This window comes from Macaca mulatta, chromosome 16 (assembly GCF_049350105.2).
Source record: "Macaca mulatta isolate MMU2019108-1 chromosome 16, T2T-MMU8v2.0, whole genome shotgun sequence".
In the NCBI taxonomy this organism is placed as follows: domain Eukaryota; kingdom Metazoa; phylum Chordata; class Mammalia; order Primates; family Cercopithecidae; genus Macaca; species Macaca mulatta.
In genome coordinates, this window is record NC_133421.1 from 13,525,419 (window position 1) to 13,542,161 (window position 16,743).

Here is a 16,743-nt window from a genome sequence, read left to right on the forward strand (position 1 = left end):
TATCAAAAAGAACAAGCAAGCTAGATTTCTCAACAAAGGTTCTCTAAGCAAGGAATACACAGACATTACTCTTTCTCTGCAGCCTCTTTCAGGATGGGGCACTTTGATATTGCCATACATTCCTCTTAACAATCACCTTAATTTGTTATTTTCATCTACTCTAGTGGGAAGATAAAATCACTACATGGCAGAGCCAGGAGTTGCAGGCACATTTGGGGATTCCTTTAAGGATAACTTATAAATGTAAATTTGCTGTTTATTCATATGTGTTGCTTAAATGCCTTCTTGTCTCCCCAATGATTATGCCAGCTACCACTATAATTACTAAAAAGGTTAACTTTTTTAAGCAATTTATTTTTCTGAACTGTGTATTAGTTTGCTAGGGATGTCATAGCAAAGTACCAAGAGAACCAATAAACAACAGAAATGTATTTTCTCACACTTATGGAAGCTGGAAGTACAAGGTGTAGGCAGAGTTGGTGTCTTTTGAGGACGCTCTCTGTGGCTTGTAGACAATCATCTTCTCCTCGCTCTGTGTGTCTGCATCCTAATCTCTTTATAAAGACACCAGTCATATTGGATTAGGTTCCACTCATATAACCTCATTTTACTTTGAGGACCCTATTTCCAAATATAGTCACATTCTGAGATGCTGGGGGTTAGGATACTCCAACATGTAAATTTGGAGAGGGAGCAGAATACAATTTAGTCCATAAGAAATCATAAAACACAAATATGTAAGAGAAATGTGAGCATAAGAAAAAGTTAAAAAGCTCATACATAGCTTCCTCAGTTGGAACAAATCAAAGTGCATTCTTGTTTTTGTCATACGCAGATCTACTTATTGGCTCTTACCTTACTGGTTAACAATACCAACAGCAATGCAAGTATATGTCAGTTTTATCACAAACTCAGAATTAGGTATTATTAGATAAAAATAGGATTAGTTATATATTTATTGTATTTCTTTTTAAATTCAATTTCCCAATTTCCCTTAATGAATTTGCTAGGTTGAATGTTTTCTCATATATATATATATGAGATAATATATATATATATATTATTTTTCCCTATTTCTTAATCCATCTTTTCTAATCATTGGCAACCTGTGTTGATGTTCTGAAAGAAGTATTTTATCATTTATTATACATATGTGTATATAGATATACATTTTATTTTATTTTATTTTATTTTATTTTATTTTATTTTTTTAGAGACAGAGTCTTGCTCTGTCACCCAGGCTGGAGTACAGTGGCACAATCTCGGTTCACTGCAACCTCTGCCTCCCAGGTTCAAGTGATTCTCCTGCCTCAGCCTCCTCCAGTAGCTGGGATTATAGGTGCCCGCTACCACGTCTGGGTAATATTTTTTTTTTTCCTGTATTTTTAGTAGAGACAGGGTTTCACTGTGTTGGCCAGGCTGGTCTTGAACTCCTGACCTCAAGTGATCCACTCGCCTTGGCCTCCCAAAGTGCTGGGATTACAAGCTTGAGCCAACACCCCCAGCCTTCTTTTATATTTGTTATTTACAATATTGGATGTGTGTGTGTGTTTGTGTGTGTGTGTGTGTGTGTGTTTAAATTAATTTTCTAGTAGTTGCCTAATCTGCAGTGTTGCTTCTAGGATTTCTATTAAAAGAATATATATTAAATTCGTATTAAAGGCCAGTCACAGTGGCTCACACCTGCAATCCTAGCACTTTAGGAGGCTGAGGTGGGTAGATCCCTTGAGGCCAGGAGTTTGAGCCCAGTTTGTGTAGCATGGTGAGATCCCGTCTCTATAAAAATTACAAAAATTAGTTGGGCATGGTGCATGCCTGTAGTTTCAGCTTTTCAGGAGGTTGAGGTGGAAGAATCGCTTGAGTCCTGGAGATCTCAGCTGTAGTGAGCTGTGACAGTGCCACTGCACTCTAGCCTGTGTGACAGAGTAAGACTCTGTCTCGAAAATAATAAATAAATAAATATGTATAATTAGAAAAGAGGGCTTATAGCACATTATACGAGACTGTAAATATATCAATTGTGCACATTGAAGACTGGAAGTAAGATTTTCATGGTGTGTTTTTTTGTTTGTTTTTTGTTTTTTGTTTTTTTGAGACAGAGTCTTCCTCTGTTGCCCAGGCTGGAGTGCAGTGGCACGATCTTGGCTCACTGCAGCCTCCACTTCCTGGGTTCAAGCAATTCTCCTGCCTCATCCTCCTGAGTAGTTGGGACTATAGGCATGCGCCACCACGCCCAGCTAATTTTTGTATTTTTTAGTAGAGCCAGGGTTTCACCATGTTGGCCAGGATGGTCTTGATCTCCGACCTCGTGATCCGCCCACCTTGGCCTCCCAAAGTCATAATGCTTATGGGAATGGTAAGACTAAAGTCCCCCAAGCCATTTCTTGGCACCATTCCAGTCCCCAAGGAAGCTGAAAACAGAACTGAGATGTACACACAAGTGACATGTAGATAAGGGAAATTGGAACCCTACTGGCAAGTACTGCAATAAAGGATGAGAAAATTGCTCCAGTAGAACTGGTTGGTATTTGATCATCCTGAATCTAGAGACTGGTGATGACAGGATACTACATTTGAGACATTTGCCAGATGACTATGGGGCTGTTGAAGTCTTCTCCCTGTATGCCAAAGTGGCCAAGCCAAAGGAAATATAAAACTGTTTTCCTGCTGGGGGTATGGAGGAGGCTCCCTATTTTCCTTCATGCATCTTTTCTAATCATTGGCAAGTTGTGTTGATGTTTTGAAAGAAGTATTTTATTTGATTTTTTATACTTATATCTGCAGGTACTAAAATATAAACTCTAAAGAAAATAAACTTCCTGGATCCCTTCCTTACACCTTATACAAAAATTAACTCAAGATGGATTAAAGACTTAAATGTAAGACCTAAAACCATAAATACCCTAGAAGAAAATCTAGGCAATACCATTGAGGACATAGGCATGGGCAAAGACTTCATGACTAAAACCCCAAAAGCAATGGCAACAAAAACCAAAATAGACAAATGGGATCTAATTAAACTGAAGAGCTTCTGCACAGCAAAAGAAACTATCATCAGAGTGAACAGGCGACCTATAGAATGGGAGAAAAAAATTGCAATTTATCCATCTGACAAAGGGCTAATATCCAGAATCTACAAGGAACTTAAACAAATTTACAAGACACAAACAACCCCATCAAAAAGTGGGCTAAGGATATGAACAGACACTTCTCAAAAGAAGACATTTATGCAGCCAACAGACATATGAAAAAATGCTCATCATTACTGGCCATCAGAGAAATGCAAATCAAAACCACAATGAGATACCATCTCATGCCAGTTAGAATGGTGATCATTAAGAAGTCAGGAAACAACAGATGCTGGCGAGGATGTGGAGAAATAGGAACACTTTTACACTGTTGGTGGGATTGTAAACTAGTTCAACCATTGTGGAAGACAGTGTGGCAATTCCTCAAGGATCTAGAACTAGAAATACCATTTGACCCAGCGATCCCATTACTGGGTGTATACACCCAAAGGATTATAAATCATTCTACTACAAACACACATGCACACGTATGTTTATTGTGGCACTGTTCACAATAGCAAAGAGTTGGAACCAACCCAAATGCTCATCAATGGTAGACTGGATAAAGAAAATATGGCACAGATACACCATGGAATACTATGCAGCCATAAAAAAGGATGAGTTCATGTCCTTTGCAGGGACATGGATGAAGCTGGAAACCATCATTCTCAGCAAACTAACACAAGAACAGAAAACCAAACAATGCACATCCTCACTGATAAGTGGGAGCTGAACAATGAGAACACATGGACACAGGGAGGGGAATATCACACACTGGGGCCTGTGGCGGGGTGGGGGACTAGGGGAGGGATAGCATTAGGAGAAATACCTAATGTAGATGATGGGTTGATGGGTGCAGCAAACCACCATGGCACGTGTATACCTATGTAACAAACCTGCACATTCTGCACATGTACCCCAAAACTTAAAGTATAATTAAAAAAAAAAAAAGAATAAAGCTACTTTTCAACCTGTGCCTTAAAAAAAGAGAATGCTAGACCCCTTACAGCTTCTCAATTTCTTTGTCATTTATTGTTTCTCTTCCCATCTGCACCATGCAGAAGATGTAGACAGAATATTTAGCCTGCAATCAGCAATATTTTTTTTTTTTTTTTTTTGAGACAGGATCTTACTCTGTGACCCAAGCTGGGGTGCGGTGGTGCTATCACAGCTCACACAGCTCACTGCAACCTTGACCTCCACAGGCTCAGGTGGTCCACCTCTGCCTCCTGAGTAGCTGTTGGCCAGGCTGGTGTTGAATTATTAGGCTCTATTGGTCTGCCCGACTCTACCTCCCAGAGTGTTACAGGTGTGAGCCACCATGCGTGACCTGAGCTGAACAACTGGATGGGAATTTTTCTTTTTGGGTTCTTATAAGATTTCCTCTTCAAGGGCCTCACAATTAACATGCCCCAGGAGCAACAAGAGCTGGGTGGGCTACTGATTTCCACATGAGGATCTGACCATATTTATAAGATCTGGACTTGAAGATACTGGGTAGTCAGCGAGGCCCATGGAGGAGAATTCTGGCAGGCTCTCCACTTAAGTACACCTACCTGCTCTCACCTTCAATTTGTCTTTAATGCCTCTCCACTTGATGTTTATGACTAGTCACTTTTAGGAGCTGAGCATTCAAGATAATGGATGAAGTTGGGTTTAGAACAAGAAGGCAGGGCTATTTTGACCCAGGACACATTTCCAACATGCTGTGAGGAACTCCCAGCATCAAATAAGGTCTGGGTGGAAGAAGTTTTGGGAAAGAAGTTAGGTGTAGATCACACGATGCTTCTAAATGGGAGAAAATGTCCAGCTCCATGGCTTACATTCTTTGGGATGCAGGATAACTGGCTATTCCATTTTAGGCAAGGCTGCCTGGCTAGAAACCCATGTCTTACCATTTCAAGTACATTGTGGTGGGCTCACAAATCCTAACCTCATAGAGAACTTTCTCTTCTTTTAGCTACTGTCTTCCTAAAAATAAAAGTCTCTGTGCAAAGCAGTGGAAGAAACCTCATATTGTTTTTTGGGGTTGTCATTTTATGTAACTTACAATAATGACTATGGCTAGTCTTATACAAGATGTAAAGGATTTGGGGGAGGGAATCCAGTGTGCATTTAGGAGAAGATGGTGATGTAGATAGCATATTTCAGGAGGCTGGGGAGTGTTGAGTACTTAAAGATATGCTTCTCAAGTTTAACGGGCGGTATTATTAAAATGTAGCCTCTAGTTCAGTAGTTTTGGGATGGGTCCATGGATAGCACTTTGGCTAGTTCCCCTTAGGACTCCCCTTTTCCCTCAGAGAAGTGTAGAGGGTTGGGGTATTGGGCTTAAGAGGAGCTCCAGACTGTAACCATAGCTATAGGTAACTCCCCTCTGGAAGTGATGTGTTAGCGACTGGAGAAGAAAGGGATCCCTGGGATCCTTTTCAACTTTACTATTCTGATTTGGGGTTCTGAGATTCCAAGAAAGGGGACTTTTAGGAGTCACAGACTTCCATGGGAATGATAAAAGCTGTGTACCTTCTTTCCCCACAAATGCAGGCCCACCTTTAATTCCGCAAACTACTTTAGGCCCCGCGGGCCCGCAGCCCTGGTGCAAGACAGCTGTCTGCTTCACAGGTCGGGCACCCTTAGCGGGATGGTTCTGCAGCTCAGCATCTGGAGCCGGCCCCGCGTCGGGCTCGGGCGGGGGCGTGTCAGGAGGCGTGTCCTGGGCGTGTCGGAGGCGGGGCCAAGGCGGGAGCAAGCCGCGCCCCTCGGCCGTGCTAGAGGCCGAGCTTGCTGCATTGCAGCCGCCGCGGCGCCGCTCGGCTCCTCACTCCCAACAATGGCGGCTCCGAGCCCGAGCGGCGGCGGCGGCTCCGGGGGCGGCAGCGGCAGCGGCACCCCGGGCCCCGTAGGGTCCCCGGCGCCGGGCCACCCGGCCGTCAGCAGCATGCAGGGTAAGGAACGCGGCCGCGCCGAGACCCCGGCCCCCTAGCGCGGCAACCCGCGTCGTCGCGGCCTGCCCCAGCGGACGCCCCCGGACCCGGCTGAGGAAGCCACGGCAGCCGCCGGCTTCTCCCTCTCTCCCTCCGCGGCTTCCCGCCCCGCTCCCTGCCGCCTCCGGCCCGGCTTGGATCCGGGCTCCGGTCCGCATAGGCCCCGGCCGCGGCCTCTGCCTGCGCTTGGCCCCTGGGCCCTACCGGGCTCCCCGCCGGCCCCCGGGGCCCACCTGGTCCGGGACCGCCCCCGCGGCCACCCCCATCGCCCCCGCCGCTTACCTGGCGCCCGCCCGGCCCCCGTTTCCGGGAACGCGCCGGCTCGGGGCTGCGGCAGGGCGGGAGGGGCGTCGGGCCTGCCTCCTGGTCCCTGACGCCGCTCAGGTAGGCGGTGGAGACAGCGGCCCCGGCCGGCGCCCCTCGGCCCCGCCGCCGCAGTGGGCCCCGCTCAGGGCCATCTTGGCTGTCGCCGGGTACAGCTGGAGCCGGACCACCGAGCTGACCTCGGGCTCCGCGGGCCTCTTGGAACCTGCGTTTTCAAACTTTTGCAGGGTTTCTGTGCGCTGGAGGGGATGGGGGTGGGGGGCGGGTTGCCCAGGCCTGTGCCACCTGTAAGGTAGGTAGGTAGGCTGCCATTGGCCTGGGAGAGGCATTTTGTTCCAGGCCAGGGATTTCTGTGTTAGCATTGCATGCAGGAAGAAAAAAAAAAAAAAAAAAAAAAAAAAAAGACTGAATTCGGTTTAAATGGAGAGATGCAGGAAATAGACAGGGGTCAAAGGGATACTGTAGTGTCTGGACATTTGAGGCAGCTCTGCTAATTAATGGCTTTCCCCAGTGGGAATGCTTATTAGCTCTGTATGGCTCTTGACAGGGGGTGTTTTGAAAATACCAGGCTCGAGCCTGTTAGGGACCATTTCCTTAAATTTACTGGGGAATTTTGAGTAGTAATGCTATTTTTAAAACAGGGAATCTCAGAAATCTCTTGACAACTTTAGCAAACTGCTTGTGTTGAATTATTAACAGATTAAGGGTCGGGGTACCCTTGGTAGTTAGTGTGACCATGGTTACTTTTTTATTCCATTCTTCTTAAAGGGCTTCTTGTCTTTAGTTAGGTTCAGCAGACATTTATTGAATATTTCATGTTTATAGAGCATGCCGTATTTCAGGAAGAAGAGACAGGATTTTATTTATCTTTACATCCCTGTCACCCTCCCCATGAAATAATTTTAATGTACATAAAAACTAGTGATAGATATATAGACAGGATGATGTCAGAGCTTAGAGGACACTTTCTGTGCAGGCCCTAAGATCATTCATTCAAATTGAATTAGTTATTGGAAGTCCACTGTGTTGCACAGCACATTATACTGATGAAGTATAAGACTGACTTCCTGACTGTACAGCTTTAGAATCTAGGTGGTGGGGGGCGGAAATGAAATGGCAAAATGACAATTTAGAATTGTATTTCTTGTTCCAGATGGGTGACTTATAAAGCTTATGAAAACAAGGTGGTTTGTTTGTTTTATTGGTGGGGAGGCTGACAGTTTGAAATAGCTGGATACTTTTTTTTTTTTTTTTGGTTCAAAAAATATTTATTGAGCATCTGCGTAAAACGCTCATGCTGAGTTTATAGAGAATTGAACAGTCTCTAACTGTCCTCATGGAGGTATCCCCCTGTGAAGATGGGGGAGGGAAGGTTATTTAGCTCAACTTGAAAAATTACTAGTTGGGAAAGTAATAAAGGTAACAAGCTGGGTTTTGTGATAGAAAATAATAGAGGGCAGTCTGCTTGATGAGATGGTCAGAGAAGGCTTGTCTGGAAAGCCTAACCCTCTTTTACCTGAAGAGGGTTCTAGGCAAAGGGAACAGTGTGTATGAAGGTTCGAAAGCAGGGAAGAGCTTGGAGTGTTCTAGGAACTCTTAAGTCAGTGGTTAGGACTTTTTTCTGATGCTCTCCGTTCTCCTCAGCCCTTGTATGTTGATACCCAGTTAACTAAACTTTCTAATAAGCAGAACCCATTTTAGAAGGAAAAAGGACCTAAGACCTCTCTTTGAATTATTGCCGAATTTTCTTTCTTTCTTATTTTTAATCAATATTGTGTCTAGTCTTGATTGATTCAGGAATGTGTTGTATCTTGTTCTTGAAACTCTTTTCATTAGTCAGAGTGAAGTGCTTGACATTCTCAGGATGTTGTCTAGTACAGTCTGAGTTATAAAGCTTGAACTTAAGCAGCAATTTAGGATCTTTATTTTTGGTTTGTTTTGTTCTGCTAAGAGTCACACCTCCCATACTATACTTCATCTACCAAGGATCTGCTTTCGATCAGACTTCACAGAGTGGACCTTAGAAGATGTTTGATGTACTCCCTTCTCCCCCAATCTAGTTATACTTGCCACTCAAAAAACTTCCTTCCTGGGAGTTGTTAATGACCATGCTCTTTGGAACAGCAGGATTCAGTTGTGGGACATAAGGAATGTTTCATGCAGTAGACCTTGGCCATCCTCTTACGTGGTAAGCACTGTGGTGGGCACTGGATAACCTTGAATACTTTTTCATGGCTTCATGTTTGTGGCCCAAGAGTGGTCCAGGCTGGGCAGTATTGTTTTCTTAATGTACTGCTTAAGAACCAGAACTCTGGAGTCCTGGGTTTGAATCTCTTGGCCGGGATTTAGGTATGCGTGTTGTGACCAGAGGCAATGAACTTAGCCTTCTGAAGCCTCAGTTTCTCACTTGGAAAGTAGGAATAATGCTTACCTCCCCGGTGGCTTTGAGAATGCATGTAAGCCTGGGACCTGGCATGTAGTAAGGATGCAATACACATTAGCCATCATTGTTAGTAGCGACAATATTGTTATGGTCTCATTAATGTTCCCTTTTATTATTGGTAAATGAGTCCCTAACCTCTCATTATTTACTACACAATTTCTTCAGCTTCATATTACTAGGTCCTGCTGTTCTCTCTAGCCTGTTGATTTCCCCACTTTTTGTTATCGATCTGTCCTGTCAGAGTATCCTAGATGAGATTTTGTTCTACTTCAAACTCCAGATCTTTTTTTTTCTGGATCGGAGGACTCCCAAATGAATTACAATGTGAACGATATGAAAGAGAAGTCTAGCTATCAATTTGCTCTGCTCTTTTTTTTCTTAGGGGTTGGGTAGATGGTTGGAATGGGATATATAGTGAATTTGACTTTGTAACAGTAATCAACAGACCTAGCTTTAGTTGCAAGTTTATACTAACAGTTGTGGCTTCTAATCTGGCCATTTGTACCACACTGTCCCTTAGGTAATAGGGAATAACTGCTAATTTTGTTATTACTCAATAGATTTGAGTGTTTTCACTCATTCTGACTCATTTTTTTTTTTTCATGTTCATTCACAAACACACCCAACCTTTATAAGTTGAGTGGTTCTTATGCTTTGGTTCTTTGATGACTAAAGCTAACAAAATGTAGATCTGTTTGCCAAGTTAGGTAAGTGGTTTTATAAAAGTGTATTTGGCATTAGGATGAGTTTGCATTTGAGAGAGGAAACAATACTCAAATGAACTACTCTGAGAAATGTTTTTTTTCTTAATGTTTCATCAATGATTTGTGAATGTAGATAGATTTAATAGGAAAATTTCTTGCATATTAGGGCTTCATTCTGTGGAAAAGTATGATTCTTTAGTCAACCTAAAATATGGAATTGACTTGTAACATTCAAGAACCTTCCTAGCCATGGCTTGGACTTTCTCTTGTGGCAAATCTAAAGCCTTGTGACTTCAGCTGGGTTAGTGTGAATCCTGTAAAGAGAAGATCCCGTTACACCAGGTCATTAATCTTAGAGATGTGTAGCAAATAGTACTAGATAGTATCGTGGTTGGCATGTTAGAGAATAGCATATTCTGATTAATAAAGCTTGCCAGTTAGTTGAGAATTCAACAGCTTCTATAATGAAATTGCACAGGCAGGATGATTCCTTTTCCAGTAGTAGCTGTAGCAGCTAGCGTTCTCATAGCATGTAGTAATGTTTAAGAAACAGAAGGATGTTGAAGTGGAAAGAGCACTGGTCTTAGACCCAGAAAACTATGGTGAAGGTAACTGCTCTGATGTTTACAAATACTGTGATTTTAGGGAAATTACCTAACTTTTCTGAACTCTCTGTTTAGAAATTTCTCATCTGTTAAAATAGGGAGAATGCCTAACCTGTAGGGCCATTTTAAGAATCACATTCTTAATGCACATGAAAGTGGTTTGAAAATTATAAAATATAAGTATATACGGATTGTTATTAGACAATATTTGCCTGCTGTAGTTACTAGTCACTTAAAATGTAATAGATTTCAAGATCTCTTAGCTGAGAAATGTCAGTTTTCAATAGATGTTTTCTTACAATGGTTAGAATAGAATCTATAATTCATTAGGAAAAACACTGAGCCATTTGTAAAATACTTGTTATGAGAAATAGTTACAAAGTATATATTGTAGGTGCCTCTGATTCTCTTAAAGTGCTGATCTAGGCAGTTTTTTTTCTTCCTCTTCTTAGGTCTTAATATAGGTATATAACAGAAAACTTAGGGACCAGTCCAGTCCTTAGCTACTTACTCTTAGCTGAGCATTTTTATATATCAATTTAAGTAAAAAGATGATAGCTTGATTCTGCTTTAGAAAACACACCCAGTACTTGAAAATGTAATGAAGTATATCTGTTAAGAAAAAGTTTAGGAAGATTTAAAATCAATGTTATTTCTCCTAATAATATTTGAACATAAAATGTATATGAAATGTCCTGCTTTTGATTTTGTCTATTTTTACCAATTATTCTGGTTTCCGAAAACCATGGGAGACCTTTATCTTTAATTTTAAAGAACTGAATTGTGCAGTGAGGAGTTTAAAACCCCAGAACTGCTTGCCTTTCCCAGTGTGTTGCATAACATTTCTTTCACTATTTAACATAACCTCATACAAGTCCACTTCAGCAAATTAATCCCCACTCAAAGCACAGATTGCATTTCTTTTTATGTTCCCTTAAAAATTAGAGCAACCCTAGTATTAAAGTAAAAAAGTGGAGAAACATTTCACCTCACTTTTAGAATGCATATTTTTTCACGTTTTCCTCTAAAATACCTTACTAGCGTAAATGTGTGCTGAAACTTAAGATGGGATATTAGTTAACCCTGTATTTTGAGTTGTTTTCTTTTTTCGTAAATTTTTCTTCTTTCACTAATTTGAGAAGCTGGATTGATGTGAGCCCACAGAGTTTCCTTATTTTTAGGGGTCTGGATATCATAATCCTAACTCCATTCTACGTAATCCAGGTCAGTCTCCTTTGTAGTTTCTAGGAGATGGAGATAGCTCCAATGATACAACCTGAGGAACTTTAATTGAGGCTTAAAAAAGAAAGGGAAACTAACAGTTAACAACTCTCTTTTCACTGTTCTTACCTAATTTGATGCTCACAACCACCCTTTAAAGGTAAGTGGGCACAGTCCCTTTCATAGTTTAGGGGGTAGACATTTATTTGTTCTGGTGGAGGTGGGTTTTAACCACCTGTGTGACTGGTAGCCTTTGCTCCTCTTACTGCTGTACGGCATGGTTCTCTGAGCCTCTTGAAGTCATTTCGGCCATTCAGGTCTGAAGGAAGAATCTTTGCCAGAAATGAGGCAGATTCAGGAATAGAGGAGAGAGATTATTTTAGGTTTCAGTCAGGGGGTGGAAGCTCCAAGCAACCAGCCACCTTTTGAGATGATTTTGGAGCCTTGGTGCTCCAAGAATGGTGCACTTTATGTTACAATGTTCTAAACTTGCTGGAGGGTTTACAGTGGCATTTTGATTCTGGAGACATTTCGATTGGGAATCTCCAAGTAAGTAGAAGACTTTTTAATTACAGGAAACCAGTGCAGATTTGAAAGGTAATACAATCCTTTTAACACTATATATAAAAGGAACTCATTTGGCATAACATTTAACAAATGTTGCCATTCTGGCTAAATTTGTAATCTGGGCAAATTACTATTTTTGCTAGTGGATGTGGGTTAGCTTCTAGCTGTTTCCTCCCAACTCCAGAAAATCTTCAGGTATCTCTTCACACGCTTGGTAAGGTTGGGAGTTTAACGTGTACTTACATTATTAGAAAGTATTCAGGTCATAAGATTGGCCTTGCTTGTAGCTGCACAGTGAAAAGGAGATGATTAGCCAGTGGTTTACCCAACTCAAGGTGGGCCTTTTGAATGAAGAAAACAGTTACATCATATGCAGCTTGGTTCTTTAAGAACAACACATTATTCTCCACCACGGAGAAAGAGGATTAAAATGGGCATCACAGCAGCTTTTTCAAGCTATATTGTATTTCATCTTACCCAAAATTGCTCAAACATTGAAAAACGAGGAATCAAGAAAAGTGTTGCCAGACGTATATATCTGAACACACACACCAAATTGTTCAAACGTTTAAAAAAAGAGGAATCAAGCAAAGTGTTACCAGACATATATATCTGAGATATCTATATGTCAGATGTATATCTATCTGACATGCCTATGTCTATTTATTGCCTGACTTTGCTAAAGAAATCAGTGACATTAAGGAGCTCCCCTGATGATTTTGGCAGTTTCCCTGGTATCTAGTTATGTGCCTGTCGTGGGGAAGCATCCATCTTTTTGGGGTTGTTAGAGTCCTCAGGATGCCAGGCTGTGCCTAGGAAGGGTTGTGGCAGAGGTGTAGAGTGTGGGGTGGGGATCCCCAGGGCTGTTGGGAGTCCTTCCCTTTTAATTCTCTCAAGATGACTGTGAATGAAAGGAGAAAGACTGGTTTTGTGTAGGTTAAGCTGGTCTGGTGAGCCCCAAAAGATAGGGAAGGTGCCATAATCATTGCTCCCATGAGGGAGAGAACAGGAATAACAGCGCCTATGATAATAACCTGCTTTAGTCCAGGCTTTTGGTTGGACTTTTTAGATTTATTTTCCCATTTAATCATCACAAAGCTCTTTTGGGTATTATTTTATTTTTCACAAATGAGGAAATTGAGGCTCATATAAGTTAGATACTTGCCCGAAGGAGCATAATTGTAAGTTACTGCCTCAGTATACTGTGCTTCATTAAACAGGCTTGAGAAGGTAATGTGGCATTTAGTTTTGTGGCCAAAGAATAAATAAGGTGGTCATTGCCCAAAAGGAGAGAAAGAGCTGGCATTATGAGGAGGACAAGATCTTGAATTTAAGAAGTATGGAAGGGATTTGATTAGTATTTTATCAACTCCTGACTGGTGGATAATTCTAACAACCTGGAATTGCCAACCTAGGGTGGCTCCCTTTTGATAAAGTTTCAGAAAGTTGAGGTAAGGAAATCTAAAAGAAATAAACCAGCAGGAAATAAATCTTGGGGAACTTGCTCTGAGTACAGAGAAAATACAAATTTAGGGTAGGTTTAGATAATGCCTTAGATGTTAGAGCCATAGTGATTTACTATGGGTAGCTGCGGTTTAAGGCATATGCCAGAATTTTGAGGTTGGAAGTTTGAAGGTGTCGGACAACTAGACCCTTCATGCATGTGACAGAGGAAAGACTTTGTAGCATGGTCTATGGGCATGACTCAGTAAGACAGCTCTGATTTTCTTTACTTTAGTGTGGGTTCATATTGTAGTTCATAATGCACTTTCAGCAGTACAAAAATCCAGAATGTCCAGGGAATCAGAAGCAGCTCCTGAGGAGGTAGGAAACCACTTATGTCCTGCCTCACCCCCTCTCTGATTTATATCATCAACCTAGAGGAATGGGAATGGAGATAGCTGCAAAACCCTGTGATGGCCAAATGGCCATTACACAAGCAAAATTAGATTTAGGCACACTGTTTTCAAACCCTTGAGATAATGTTATTTATTTTAAAATGACACAACTAGGGCTCAAGTGAAATGACTTCGGTTTCACAGTTGGAACTAGAACTCTGCTCTCCTAACATGCTCCATTTTGTTTTTTACTTTATCAAATACTGTTTGCTTTTTGTCTTTATAAACCCTTACACATCCTAAACAGCCTCTTACCTCACTGTATGTGGTAAGAACAGTAAATTGCAGGTTTCAAGTTACGGCCACATAAAATATCTTAAATTGAGGTAAGAGGGTGAGAATGAGGGGCAAATGTGGGAATGAGGGTAGGAGAGACCTACAGAGAAAAAACCCCCATGGAGCTTTATTTCTCATATAGGCTTACTAGCATTCTGTCCTATGCATTTTGATACTGATTCATCAATGTGAAGAATTTAAATTCTTAAATAAATATTATTCTTTATATTTATTCTAAGGTTTAATTAAACTTGCCTGGGGCCAGGAAAAATGAAAAAGACTCAAATTTACCCCTACTTGCAATGGGGAAAATATAAATGGAGGATCATGTCAAATTAAGCCCCAGGGTACAGATGGTTCACCCAGATATAAAAAAGTGAGGCACACAAGACTTTTAAAATGTAGCCAATTACTATCAACAAGTTCAATTGATTATCTAGTACTTCCAGAGATAGGACTTAAAGTAAGTGAATAGGAAGTCAGAATTTTGGAGACAAGGGAGACTTCAAAAATTAAACATATTGGCCAGGTGAGATGGCTCATGCCTATTATCCCATCACTTTGGGAGGCCGAGGCAGGAGGATTGTTTGAGACTAGCCTGGGCAACATGTTCGGACTCCAACTCTACAAAAAAAACACAAAAAACAAAAAAACCCCAAAATTAGCCAGACATAGTGGCTTGTACCTGGTGAGATGAGAGGATTGCTTGAACCCAGGAGTTTGAGGCTGCAGTGAGCTGTGATCATGCCACTGCGCTCCAGCATGGGCGACAATAAGACCCTGTCTCTTAAAAAAAAAAAAAAAAAAAAAATTGAACATATGTGAGTGAGTACTAATGAATATTATAGCATAACTAAGAACTTGCATTTTGTAAAGTTGAGGATATTGGAAGTTTTCCTCACTTTTCCTTCCCACCATCTTTCTCTTGTACAAGATTGTTGCTTGTCCCCTTTGCTCATCCTTACCCTTTTGAGTATGAGCTGGCGGAGCTATTTGGTACTTTCCCAAGTCTGTACTGTAAGCACTAACTTTCTGACTTTTGCAGGTCTTAGACGTTTAGACAGACTAAAAAAGCTTCTTACCTAATTTAATTGATAATGTTAAGAAAGTTATAGAATTGCTAAAGAAAAGGTGAGCCAGTGTGTTCCGGTTAATTTAGCCCTTGCTTGTCAGCGGACTCTGGGCTAGTTACCAAGTATTTTCTTAGTGAGAAATAATGCGGAGAGATGGATGTTTGGATGAGACCCCAGAATTTGTTCACCTGGTCACTTCATAATTAGATACAAAGAACAAGTCTATACTTATGCCTTGAACATTTTAATCCCCTTTCCACCTCCTTTGTAGCTACTTACATAGATTCTGCACTGGTGAGAGAACTTCAGGTTTTGAGAGTTTTTTAGCGCTTAAACTGGGGCTTAGCTTCTAATGTGTTAGAGCAGTCATTGGTGATGTTCTGTCATTCTCAGTCACATATACCTTAACATTTTTAATATGCACTTATTAAGCAATGTAACTTTCTTTTTTACACAACCTTACATACAGATCCAATTGATTTCTTTATCATATACCTTACAAATTTGTTTTCTTGCTCCTTTCACCATCCGTTTTACTATTTTGTTCACCTCTTATCTCACCTTTTCACCTCTTTCTTTTTGCTACCTAGTAAGGTATTTTACTTTAAAGTTGTTTGTTTCCCCAGCCTCCTCTCCCGTTGTAGTAGAAGGTGAGTTTTACCTTCCCTTTTCCAATGGGATGCGGGGAAGACTTGCCTGCTACTTCCAGAGGACCCTTTTCTTCCTGAATGTACTCAGTTCATTTTGCGTGGTAGGAGGCCAGCGGCTTTTAGTTACTTAGGCTTATAAGACCCATACATCTCTGTTTTTCTTTGTGAATTCTGTTCCCACTGCACGTTTGGTGGGACAGCATATTGACCTTCAGTGGTAGAGAGACCGGGGTCAGACCTTCTAGGTTTGCCCTAGTACTTTTTTCCCACGAAGTCTCCATTCTCACTTCTTCCTGCATTGTTGTTTGTGTGATAAGGTAGTCAACAGTGGATTACTTTGGTGGTGCACCAAAGATACTTTCATGTCAAAGTGGCTACATTAGCATTTTTCAGTTTTTGTACTTTATAGATGGTATCTTCTTAGAATCCTAAGAATTTTGATAACTGGATAGGAAAGACTACTTAACTATCCTTCCTTCAGTCCTGGCTCTTTTTTCTGTATGTTTTGATTGAATTTGTTTAAACACAAAGTTATTGTGAGTTTACTTCCTTCATTTTGTTCCCCAAAACAGTAATAAACACAAGCATAGATAGACCGCTAACAAAACCAGATATCCACTCACTAAACTAGGGGTGAAAGAATATTTTGTGAAGGCTTTTGTTTTAAATGGCTTATTTTACTGGGTGCCTCTTATTAAAAATTATATCTGTATACAATGTGTGCATAAGGTGTAACCAGATCCAACTGGATTTGAAAAATGTGTTTAGGTTTCTAAGGGGAATTCACAGGTTTTCTTCTTATAACTTCTAAAGTACTTGGCTTTCTCATTCCTAGGGACACTATCTTTTTTTCAGGCCTGTTTTAGAAGAATCTCAACCCCTCTTCAGCAGTTCATTGTCTTATTGTTTGAAATTAGCTAATTTACTAGGAAA

At 41.1% G+C, this 16,743-nt stretch overlaps 1 protein-coding gene and 1 long non-coding RNA gene across 3 annotated transcripts in view; both read left to right on the top strand.

Annotated features, from left to right (window-relative positions):
- The window catches only part of LOC144335197 (uncharacterized), a 29,215-nt gene extending 25,160 nt beyond the window's left edge, over positions 1-4,055 (top strand). The window contains exon 5 of the long non-coding RNA XR_013405841.1: positions 2,785-4,055. This is a non-coding gene — a long non-coding RNA (uncharacterized LOC144335197). The remainder of the gene's footprint in view (positions 1-2,784) is intronic.
- Positions 4,056-5,835: 1,780 nt separating this feature from the next.
- MAP2K4 (mitogen-activated protein kinase kinase 4) overlaps positions 5,836-16,743 on the top strand; it is a 120,822-nt gene continuing 109,914 nt past the window's right edge. For both annotated transcript variants that reach the window (XM_001114292.5, XM_001114330.5), the window contains exon 1: positions 5,836-6,010. In XM_001114292.5, the coding sequence (XP_001114292.1) occupies positions 5,896-6,010 (115 nt within the window). In that variant the 5' untranslated portion in view covers positions 5,836-5,895. The remainder of the gene's footprint in view (positions 6,011-16,743) is intronic.